We start from the raw sequence: 11,923 nt of genomic DNA, 5'->3' as shown, positions 1-11,923 counted from the left end.
AGAGAGAGAGAGATATGTGGGAGAGGGAACGAACCAAGAGCTAGCTAGCTGTCTGGAGGTCTCCAGACAAAGCAGAACAGAGAAAGCAGAAAAGGCCTGGAAAGCTAGCTCCAGCAGAACACAGGCTGCCAGCTTGGACCCTTGATTTGACTTTTATGTTGATTTGAATCTTTTGTTTCTGCAGCTCCCAGACACCTCTTCCTCAGGAGACCCCTCTCCAAGCCTGGGCTGGTCCTCCACATTTGGCATTTTCTAATTGTCATCTCTATTTAATCTTACTGGCTCTTTCATAAATCCTAACTATAAACAATTAGCTGATTTCAGTTTGTTTTGCAACATTGTTACACTTGATGAGGCCTGCTCAAGGATTTCCCGTCATTCAGAGGCAAGAACTCGGCACATGCCTCTAAAATCAGATTCCCGGTGACTTAAAATTGGATCTCCCCAACAAAAACAAGCTGCCACATATTACTTAGAATTGTTTGGAAATAACAGGTGAAAATCAGGAGCTGTGATCTACGGTGAGTAGAATGGGGCTTATGTTTGATATACTTCTGTTCCTTGGTCCTATGCTGTACCCTGCATGTGGTAGCCCCTTGATGTTGCTTGTCTCACAGACACTGAGTAAGTTAGGGCTGTTGGGGACAGAGCACCAAGCTTCAATTCTCACCATTGTTCTATGTGAGTCTAAGTAGTTTGGATATACAATTTTAGAATTGGTTTTGTTTTGTTTTGTTTTTTGAGACAGAGTTTCTCTGTGTTGTCCTGGCTGTCCTGGAACTCATTGTGAAGACCAGGCTGGCCTTGAACTCACAAGAGATTGGCCTGCCTCTGCCTCCTGAGTGCTGGGATTAAAGGCCTGCACTACCACCTCCTGATGAATTTTAGTGTGTGTGTGTGTGTGTGTGTGTGTGTGTGAGCCAGTGTGTGTGTATGTGTATGTATGTACACACACACACACTAGGAGTTGAGGGCATCAGACCCCCCACACACACACCCGGGGCTGGAGTAACAGCCGCTTCTGAGCTCTTGTGAGTGCTTGGAACTGACCCTGGGCCTTCTGGAAAAGCAACAGTATCCTTAACTGTGGAGCTATCAGTGGGTAGCAGTTAGGCATTAGTTTTTATTTTGTATTTAGTTTTTAGTTTTTGTTAGAGACAAGATCTCACTATGTAGCCCTGGCTGTCCTGGAACTCACTCTGTAGACCAGGCTAGCCTCAAACTCACAGAGATCTACTGCCTCTGCCTCCTGAGTGCTGGCATTAAAGGCATGCGCAACCACTGCCCGGCACTACCATAACCGGCTTACTCCCAGGTTTTTTAATGGCAGCTCCACATTAGCTTTAAAAGGATTCTCATAGTACTTAGGGTACACTTTTCTTTCATAATCTTTCCCTGGAAAGTGAAGCAGGAGGGTCCAGAGTCCTAGTATGTATAATTTGTCTAAGACATTTCTCAGTGCAAGGGGTGAACCAGAGTACTCCACAGTTACCTACACATAGCATATATTCATATAAACAGACACAGACACACATACATATAAATAAAAATAAATAAATTTATAACCCAGGCATGGCTGTATAGCCCAGGGCTAGAGGTCAAAGGAGGGCAGACTGGGAGCTCACTGGCCATCCAATGGAACCAAAATGGCCAACTTCAAGTTCAGTGAGGACCCCATCTACAAGGAATCCAGCAGAGAATGTCTTCCTCTAGCCTACACACACCCAAAAATGTTTTCTGTTCTCATTAACTGGAGATCTCCCCAGTTGATTTCCCTCCTGAAGGGGGTCACGCTTACCTTGGCACGCATGCTCGAGCACATGTAGCCTGCACAGTGGTCTTGCTGCTTCTTTTGAAGGGCACTCTATACCATCTCCCTTTAGTAATTAAAATGTAACCTAGCTGCCATCAAGATAACTCTGTAGGAACTTGCTGCCAAGCCTGATCCGGAGTTCAACTGAGGAAGGAGAACTCTTGCCATCGTCTTCTGTCCTCCACCCACCCACACACAAACATTAAAGCAATAAAAACTTTACAAAATGCATCTGTCTCATGAGTACCACACAAAGTGAATTGTCCTAGGATGTTGTATATTTTTTTTAAAAAAAAAATCAACTAATACCAGGAGCCTAGAAAGATGGTTTAGTGGTCTTAAGAACACTGGCTGTCCTTGCAAAGGTCCTGAGGTCAGCTCCCAGCACTTGTGTCATGAAGCTCACAAATGACAGGAATTCCAGCTCCAAAGGATCCAATGCCTTCTTCAGGGCAGCCCCACCCCTAACCCCAGCCCCACAGCAGATACACTCAGACACAGGCACATAAATAAAAAAACATAAGTTAAAAAAAAATCAATGTAGCCTATCATATTTACAGGCTAAAAATCTCACAGATGGAACCCGCTAAAAGCATAGCAGATGCCGGTTCAGCCTCTTCATGGACCACTGGAGAACAGAAGAAACAGAACGCATCCTTAACCATATGACAGACCACTGCGAAACCTAGTCTGATGGTGGTGCACACCTGTAATCTCAAGATTCAGAAGGCAGAGGCAGGAGGAGGACCTGGAGTTCAGGGCCAGCCTGAGCTACAGAGGAAGACCTGCCTCAGGCATCTCCTGCCACAGAAAGGGTAGCACAGATATGTGATCCTAGAACCGGGGAGGCTGAGGCAGAAGGCAACTCTGAAGTGAACCTGAACCATATCATGCCCTAAAAACTAAAGCACTAAATAATATCTAAAGGACAATACAGTGGCACTTCAGGCAGGACAGCTCTTTGGTGTACCTGCATGCAATCATCAGACCGGGAGCAGTTGAGGCCAGATCTACCAATCGCAACACAGCCTACTGTTCCCCACCCCACACTGAGAGAAGCTGGAGGAGGGAATGGCCCTGTGCAGTTGTGGCATAGACTGAAATGTTCTGGGTGGCTTTGTTCCCTTGTGGTGGTAGGAATGGCACAGAGGACCTTGCCATACTAGACAGATGCTCTGTCACCCACAGAAGCCTAGTGCCCAGTAGTACATGTCTGCAAGGGATGCTGCTTCACTGAGGGCTGACAAAGCATCATAACAAAGCCACACGCCCTTAGAAATGAAAGCCCAGGGTGCTTCAGTGGCCTGACGACCCCACACGGTGCAAGGAAAGAGCCAATCTGTAAGTTGTCCTCTGATTGTAATATGAGCTGAGACACACACACAAATAAATAATAAATGGCAAAAGGAAGCTGTGGAAGACTAAATTAGCATAGCCAGTATAGAAGTTATAGTGCTCCCTCAAAAAATTAAAAATAGAATTAGGTAGAGGCAGGCAGATTTCTGAGTTCGAGGCCAGCCTGGCCTACAGAGGGAGTTCCAGGAAAGCCAGGGCTATACAGAGAAACCCTGTCTGAAAAAAACCAAAAAAAAAGAATTGCCATATGACCCAGCTCCTGGGCATCTACCTAAAACAGCCCATACCCTACCATAGAGACACTTGTACATCCATGTTCATAGTTTCCCTATTTATGATGGCAAGATGATGTAGGTGCCCATCAAAAGATACATGGATAAGATAAATGTAGCGGAGAGCTGGAGAGATGGCTCAGAGATTAAGAGCACTGGCTGCTGTCCTTTCAGAGGGCCCAGGGTCAACTCTCAGCACCCACACGGCGGCTAATGACAATCTAACTCCAGTTCCAAAAGATCCAGTGCCTTTTCCTGGGCACCAGGCACACAGGTGGTGCACAGATATGCATACAGGCAACCCATCCATACACATACAATAAAAAACAAATAAAGTAAAAACTGAAAAATTTTAAAAGTCATACATATATACAATGGATTATTATTCAGCTGTAAAGAACAATAAAACTGGGCTGGAGAGAGGAGGTGAGGAAGGATGGAAGGGGCAGGGCCCTGGGTACAAAGGGGAAAGAAGCCACAAAACCACACCATGTGCAGGAATGCCATTGCTATCTAACATATTATATGTTTACTTAAAATAAAAATTTTAAAGGGTCCCCTTGAAAAGAGGGAGTGTTGGGCAGGTAAGGCACCAGAGAACACCTTGCCCCTGAGCCATCTGGAAGCAGGAAGTAGCCCTCACCAGGCCTGGAATCCGCAGCTGCCTTCACTGTTGACTGTCAGCCCACTGATGACCTAGGGAAGTCTGTCAGATTGCTCAGATAGTCTAAGATAAGATGCCTTGGCCACTGTGTGAGGTACAGCGGCCTGTGTCCAGACAACCCATCAACCATGCTGCTCTCTATTTCCACCAGGTTGCCTGGAGTCACCCCCTAAGCAACGCCCAGACTCAGGGTCTCACACTGACTTCTTAAGTAGCTCATCACTGCTGAGTCTGCGCGCTTTTGCTGAGGGGAAGTTTCTTGGCTCCTAGCAACCAGGATTACCTCACAGTTTCAGAGCTTCTGTCACCCAAGGAGTCCCAAGAAAATGCAGCCAGCATGCAATCAATGTCCCTGGGGAGGGCCCGGACCTTTCAACAGACATTTAGAGAGACTATGACTCAAACACAGATCGAGGACCTGGAGAGTCCTCAGTCCTAAGAGATAACCTTTAGAAACTGCTCACCAAGGAGTGAGGAGGAGTCAGCACAATAACCTATGGCACACTGAAGAAACTAGAAGACAGAAACAGCTCCCATGTGCACGGGTCAGGAGTGCCGGGAAGATAGACTGCAGGGAGCATCTGCAGGGTCACCGCAATCCCATCAACATCCCAGCATCAGTCCTCAGAGAAACAGAAAAGGCCATTCTGAACTGGGTAGGCCTCTTCCCAGCCCAGGGGAGGTAGGGGCAGGGAGATCAGGAGTTCAAGGTCATCCTTGACCACATAGTGAATTTGAGGCCAGCTTGGGGATAGCTCCTGAGCTGGTGAGGTGGCTCCTGCTGTACAAGCGCCTGTCACCACGCAGGGGACCCAAGTCAATTCCCCATTTCTCTGAAGTGTCTTTTACCCTGCATTTGCAAGTGCTCACATGCATACATAAGTGACCGAATGTAAACAGACAAGACAATCACACCCCACCTCACCCCAAAGGAAAGGACCTGCTTTAAAAGAGAGGTCATTTCCCTTTCTTTTCCTACACAGTGGCCTGTCATGAGCAGATGTGTCTTAGTCATGGAGCCTGTGTTCTACAAATACCCCCCCCCCCAGCTTGCTTGGAGGGTCTAGAAGGGGATGCAGCTGCTGTATGCTGGAGACAGGGGCACAGACCTCCAGTCTGGGGGAGGCCAACGTGGAGCAAGATGGGAAGGGACACCATCTGTGCCAGCCAGTTAAGCCCATTCAACCCCAGCTATACATGGATCACAGTCAGCTAACACTCCTACCCTTCTGTCCTTCCTTCCTTCATTGTCTCTATCCTTTCACAAATGAGGCATTTTATTATACAAACTGACACACACACACATACATATATGCTAGTGAGAACTTAAAATTCATTACACATTTCATTTTTAAAATGTTTCTGAAAATGTTTTTAGATTTATTTTGTGTGTCTGGGTGTTTTGCCTGCTTGTATATATGTGTGCCATGTGCATGCCTGGTGGCCACGGAGGCCAGAAGGTGCTGGATTCCCTGGAACTGGAGTTTTGGATGGTTGTGAACATATGGAAACTGGGAACTGGACCCAGGTCCTCCACAAGAGCAACACGGTTTTAAATTCCAAGCCATGGCTCTAGTCTCCACTTCATTTTGGAGCTTGACTTTCTAGTAAATAACTCCCTTGGTTTTTTTAGCTGATATACTGTTACATTTTTAACAACTTTTTATTTAGTGTACTGTGTGTACGTGTGTGTATGTGTGCGTGTGTGTATGTGTGCGCATATGTGTGTATACGTGCGTGTGTATACGTGCGTGTGTGTGTGTACGTATGTGTGCGTGTGCGCGCGTGTGTGTACGTGTGTGTACATGTGTGTGTGTATGTGTGTATGCATGTGCGTGTGTGTACGTGTGCGTGTATGTGTGCGCGTATGTGTGTGTGCGTGTGTGTGCGCGCGTGTGTGTACGTGTGTGTGTGTGTGTGTGTGTACATGTGTGTGTGTGTGCATGTGCAGAAGTTAGAAGTAGGTTCTCTCCTTCTACAAAGTGGGTTCCAGGAAGTCAGCTCAGGTCATCAGGCTTGGAAGCAAGTGCCTTTACCCTAAGCCACTGCACCAACCCCCATTTTCCTGTCTTTAAACACACTTGACCCAGTCCCTCAACTGCTGCAACCCTTGGGAAAGCGGGCCCTGCACCCCATCTGGGCAGTACAATAGAGCTGACCCCCACTGTAGTGGGCAAGGGTGACCCAGCTCCGAGGGTGTGAGAGGAAGAGAGCTGGCTCTCCCTTTGCCAACTGGGGCACTGAGTGAGCTAGCCAGGCCAGTGTTGGAGGGCGTGCCATGGAGGTGTGGGTGCAGGAGAGCTGGTGGGCTGACCCAGGGCTTTGAGTCGCCTACCTCAACATCTACCCCATTGATGAACTGCTGGAGCATGTGAAGGGACCAGTCCTGCAGATCCAAAGCTGCAGGATCTCCGTGACACAGGGCAACGACAGGATGTCTGAGAAGTCCTGGTGAGGATCCAGTATTGATAGTGTAGAAGCCAGAAGGCTTGAACCAGACAATGACTCACTGCAGTGAACATTTGCAAGAGGGTGGTACATTGCGGGCACACTGTGCCACACGGAGACTGTTTCTTTTGGTGGGAAGGTTGCAGGGCAGAGGGCAGGTATGAAGGCATGGGGGGGATGAGTAGGACTGGGGTGCATGATGTGAAATTCACAAAAATAATTTTAAAAAATCAGCAAAAGCAACTTTGACAGGATAATAAAGATGAGAGGCCTCACGTGGTGGAGTAGAAAGTTTTTGATAGATTTGGAAAAGCCTGGTCCAGCCAGGAGAGATGAAGCTGGCTCGACCCCTGCACTGACAGGCTAGCAGGCTGCAGTCTTGATGTCTTGGCATCCTAAAGGCAGATGCTCAACTACCTATGCAAGACACTGGAGCATCTGCATGCACCCTTCACACACCTTCCCATGCTCAACTCCCTATGCAAGACACTGGAGCGTCTGCATACACCCTTCACACACCTTCCCGTGTACTCCAGATTTGTTTTGTTTGTTTGTAGGTAGGTAGGTATGCAGCATGCGTGCAGGTGCACACAGAGGCCAGAGAGAACAGAGACCTCCATGTCTCCTTTGGACATGGAGGTACACATGAACGGCCCAACATGAATGCTGAGAACCAAACTGGGCTTCTCTATGACAGCCACAAGAACTCTTAACCACTGAACCAACCCTCCAGCTCTGCTATGCACTTTAAAAAAGACATTGTTTTATGAGTGTTTACCTGCACGTCTGGATGTGCACCATGTGCGTGCCTGATGAGGTCAGAAGAGGATCCTGGGCTCCCTGGACTGAAGCTGCGGATGCCTATGAGCCACTAGGTGGGTGTTGGGAATCAAACCCTGGTCCTCTGCAAGAGCAACAACAGCTCCTAACCACTGAGCCAACCCTCCTGCCATGCTCCTATGTCCTTTAAATCATATCTCAATTATTTATGGAATCCAGTGTGCAAATGACACTTTCACAGTTGTTACATCCACTGCTGTTTAGAGAACTGCTGGGAAAGAAAATACATGCTCTGTTAGGATGTATAAAATTTCCTTTCTTTGGCTGGGCAGTGGTGGCACACGCCTTTAATCCCAGCACTTGGGAAGCAGAGGCAGGTGGATTTCTGAATTGGAGGCCAGCTTGGTCTACAGAGTGAATTCCAGGACAGCCAGGGCTACACAGAGAAACATTATCTCGAAAAAAAAAAAGGAAAAAATTTTCCTTTCTTTTTTTTGGCGGGGGTGGGGAGGGCGGCAGTGCGGGGTGGGAAACAGCAAGTTAAGATTAACTGGACTTCCCTGGAACTCCCTATGTAGTTGCCCAGGCTGGCCTGGAACTCCCTATGTAGCTAAGGATGACCTTAAATTCTTGATCTTCTGGCTTCAGCCTCCAGAGTATTGAGATAACAACAGGCAAGGGCCTCATCATTCTGTCTCTGTCTCCTTTCTGTGTGTGTGTGTGTGTGTGGTGTGTGTGAGTAGTGTAGTATGTGTGCACGTGTGTGGGTCTATGGGGTGTATATGTGTGGTGTGTGTGTTGTGTTGGGTGTGTTGGGGGGTTGTATATGTGTGTGTTGTGGTGTGGGTGTATATGTGTGTGTAGTATGCGTTCTAGCATCATTTCTTTCTTTTTTAACTTATTTATTTTATGTATGTGAGTACACTGTTGCTGTCTTCAGACAAATGAGAAGAGGGCATCAGATCCCATTACACGTGGCTGCTGGGAATTGAACTCAGGACATCTGGAAGAGCAGCCAGTGCTCTTACCCGCTGAGCCATCCTTCTAGCCCATCTAGCATCATTTCTGTTGCTATGATAAAATACCCTGACCATGAGCAACTGAGGAGAGAAAATGCACTAGCCATACACAACCATACAGCCGCAGGTTACAGTCCTCTGTCGTGGGGAAGTCACAGAGGTGGGGGTGAGAGAAGGCTTGCTACACACAGTCAGTCAGGAGAAGCAAGAAAGGAACAGTGCCCGCTTCCTGCTTCCTCCTCATAGCATTCAGGGCACTGACAGACACTGTGTGTGTGTGTGTGTGTGTGTGTGTGTGTGTGCGCGCGCGCGCGTGCAGACATCCATGTTATTTCTTGAGAAAAAGTGTTAGTGTGTAGCCCAACTTGTTCTGGAACTCACTCTGTATCCCAGGCCAGGCTGATCAAGGATCACTCAAAGTGATTCCCTTCAATATATCAATATATTCAATATGTGTCCTTTCTACTACATTTAGTGTGTGTGTGTGTAAGTGTACAGTGGTCGTCAATTCTCTTCTTCCACTGTTTTGGTCCCAAGGATTGAACTCAGGTCATCAGGCTTGGCAACAGGCATCCTGACCTGCTATCCTATTTTGCCAATCTGTTGAGTCTGAGGATGCAGAACACCCCCCCCCACCCCCACCCCCCGCCAACAGAGGGTGGGCTACACTGTGAGGAAAGGGCCCAGCCAAGCGGTGTTCCTTTGGTGTGAAAACAAGTAAGGACTGTAGGTAGCTTTCTCAGGACTTGGGTGATCTTCCCAACTGAGATTCTATCAGGAAAAGCTGAAAGAAGAAAAGGAAACCAGAGCCTCCAAGATCTCACACATAAGTGTCAGGGACCAATTTTACAATTATTTTAACAGGTAAAGATTAATACTCCCATCATCATCATCATCATCATCATCATCATTTCATAGAGCCTGGCCTTAGTATGTAGCCTAGGCTGGCCTTGAACTACACTTTTTCCTGCCCCAGTATTCATGCCCAACTCAATGATTAAAATATGAGCCAGGCAGTGATGGCATATATCTTTAATCCCAGTACTGAGGAAGCAGAGGCCCGCAGATTTCTGAGTTCGAGGCCAGCCTGCTCTACAGAGTGAGATCCAGGACAGTCAGGGCTACACAGAGAAACCCTGTCTTGAAAAAAAAGAAAAAAGAAAAAGGAAAAAAATACTTTATATAAAGAGGTAGGAGACCAAATTTAGTGGCACACACTTTTAATCCCAGTACTTGGGAGGAAGAGACAGGACAATCTCTGTGAGTTCAAGACCAGCCTAGTCTACATAGGGAGTAGTCAGTGGCACTAGACCAGTCAGTGTCATATAATAGATCCTGTCTCAAAAAAATCCAAACAAATGAATAAATAAATAAACATAAATAAAATGCAAAGGGGCTGGAGAGACAGCTCAGAGATTAAAGCACTGGCCGCTTTTGCAGAGGACCCAGGTTCAGTTCCTAGTGCTCACGTAGTGGCTTACAACCATGTGGAATTCTAGTTGCAGGGAATCCAATGTCCTCTTCTAACTCTGCAGGCATCATGCATGTGTTCGGTACACATATATACATGCAGACAAAACACACGTACACATAAAATAAAATAAAAATAAATCTTAAAAAAAAAGCTTGTCTCAGAAAACAAAATCAATCAAACAAACAAACAAACAAAAGATCTTCAAAAAACAACAGCCCAGGGGGCTAGAGAGATGGCTCAGCAGTTAAGAGCACTGACTGTTCTTCCAGAGGTCCTGAGTTCAAATCCCAGCAACCACATGGTGGCTCACAACCATCTGTAATGAGATCTGATGTCCTCTTCTGGTGTGTCTGAAGACAGCTACAGTGTACTTACATAAAATAAATAATCTTAAAAAAAAAAACCCACAGCCCACAGGAATGGGGAGCGGGGTATGGCGAGAGCAGCTCTGTGGGTAGATGCTGTTGCCACCAAACCTGATGACCTGGGTTTGATCCCTAGAACCCATGTGGTGGAAGGAAACGGTTGACTCTTGTAAACTGTACTCTGACCTCCATATGTGTGTTTTCCACGTGCCCATGCATGCACACATAATAAAAAAAAATAATAAAAAATTAACTTCTTAGCCTTAGAATAAGCATTCCGAAGACTGAATTCCTTTGTGAACACTGGCCACCTGGGGCCAGCAGAAGCTCAAAGGCTGGCTTGTGTTGGGTCACAGATGCCACACCTGAGCAGAGCCGCTCCTCAGCAGCTCCTTCCAGAGCAGGATGGGTGCAGCTAGCTCCCTGGGACACACCCAAGTGTTCCTTTAGTGGTGACAGTTCTAGGGGACTATCTGTTCTCTCCTCAGAGCCTACCTTCCAGCCTAGAGGGTCTTAGCCTTCCTAATGCTCTGCCTTTTAGTACCGTTGGAAACCATTTTTGTTGCTGCTTCATAACTGCAATGTTTCTACTGATACGAATCATCATGTAGATATCTGGTATTCTACCCACAGGCTGTTTAAGACTATCTTCATTGGCATTTTACCCAAGTGCCAAGTACCAGACATGATGAGAAGTCAGTGTACAGCAAAGCCCCTCTTAAGAGACTAACCAAAGGGCCCCACAGGAGAGATGCCCCTGGCCTGGCTCCAGTTTCCTCTGTGGAGCAGCTTCTATGGTACATACAGCAGATCACGCCCTAAAACCCAGGAGAGCACCGGGGTCACCACTGACTGTCCAGCACCTGACTGGTGCTCAGAGAGCAGGAAAGAGGAAGGGTAGGGGCTGTGAGGGCGATGTGCTGGACATATAATAGAGAGAGATGCGTAGGGAAACCCGGGACTGCTGTATTGAACACTGGCTGGGGCTGGGCTAAAAGCACTTGCTCCTGCAACCCTGGTGACTTGAGTTCACTCCTCAGAAGCCACCACAGAAGGTGACAACAGGCTCTTCAGTGCTGTCCTCTGATCATCACATGCACACCACAGCATGTGCGTGCACGTATGTACTCACACACACGCACACTCACATACACACACATCCTAATAAAAGATACATTTTAAAAAGTGGGATGGAGCTGGGCTGTGGTGGCGCATGCCTTTAATCCCAGCACTTGGGAGGCAGAGGCAGGCAGATTTCTGAGTTCAAGGCCAGCCTGGTCTACAGAGTGAGTTCCAGGACAGCCAGGGCTACACAGAAAAACCCTGTCTCGAAAAACGAAAATAAAAGTTTTAAAATGGGTCCCTGATGGCTGGTGCCATGGCTCAGTTGAGTGCTTGCCTAGCATGCACAAAGCCCTGGGTCCAATTCTGAGCGTCACAGGAGTAGGGTGTGGTGGTGCATGCATGCTGTATATGCTGTACATACAGGGACTGTATATGCTGTATGGTGAGTTTCAAGCTAGCCTGGGAAACATGAGGTCCTCTCCCAAGCAGACAGACAAATACAAATAAAGAAAAAGAATCCTGCACTTACTCCTGCTTCTCCCTTGCCTCTTGCCCTCTTGCTCCCCTTCTCCCCCCATTCCCTTCCCCTCTCTCTCCAAGTGGTCATGGCCAGCCCCTACTTCTCTACTCTCTCCTCCTCTGCCTTTCTCTGCCTCTGCTACCCTCT

General features: G+C 47.4%; 1 protein-coding gene across 3 annotated transcripts in view; it reads right to left on the bottom strand.

Annotated features, from left to right (window-relative positions):
- Window positions 1-11,923, bottom strand: part of Pbx4 (PBX homeobox 4) — a 37,471-nt gene that overhangs the window by 24,090 nt on the left and 1,458 nt on the right. Inside the window, exon 1 of one of the 3 annotated variants that reach the window (XM_031340035.1) lies at window positions 7,332-7,655. The exons of the other annotated variants lie outside the window; for them this stretch is intronic. Coding sequence (XP_031195895.1) covers window positions 7,332-7,354 — 23 coding nt within the window. The 5' untranslated portion in view covers window positions 7,355-7,655. Of the gene's footprint in view, window positions 1-7,331; window positions 7,656-11,923 lie in introns of those variants that run through there. 3 annotated transcript variants of the gene reach the window in all.

This window comes from Mastomys coucha, unplaced genomic scaffold (assembly GCF_008632895.1).
Source record: "Mastomys coucha isolate ucsf_1 unplaced genomic scaffold, UCSF_Mcou_1 pScaffold22, whole genome shotgun sequence".
NCBI classification, from domain to species: Eukaryota; Metazoa; Chordata; class Mammalia; order Rodentia; family Muridae; genus Mastomys; species Mastomys coucha.
The sequence above is the reverse complement of the archived record's forward strand: the minus strand, read 5'-3'. Positions and strand labels throughout refer to the sequence as shown.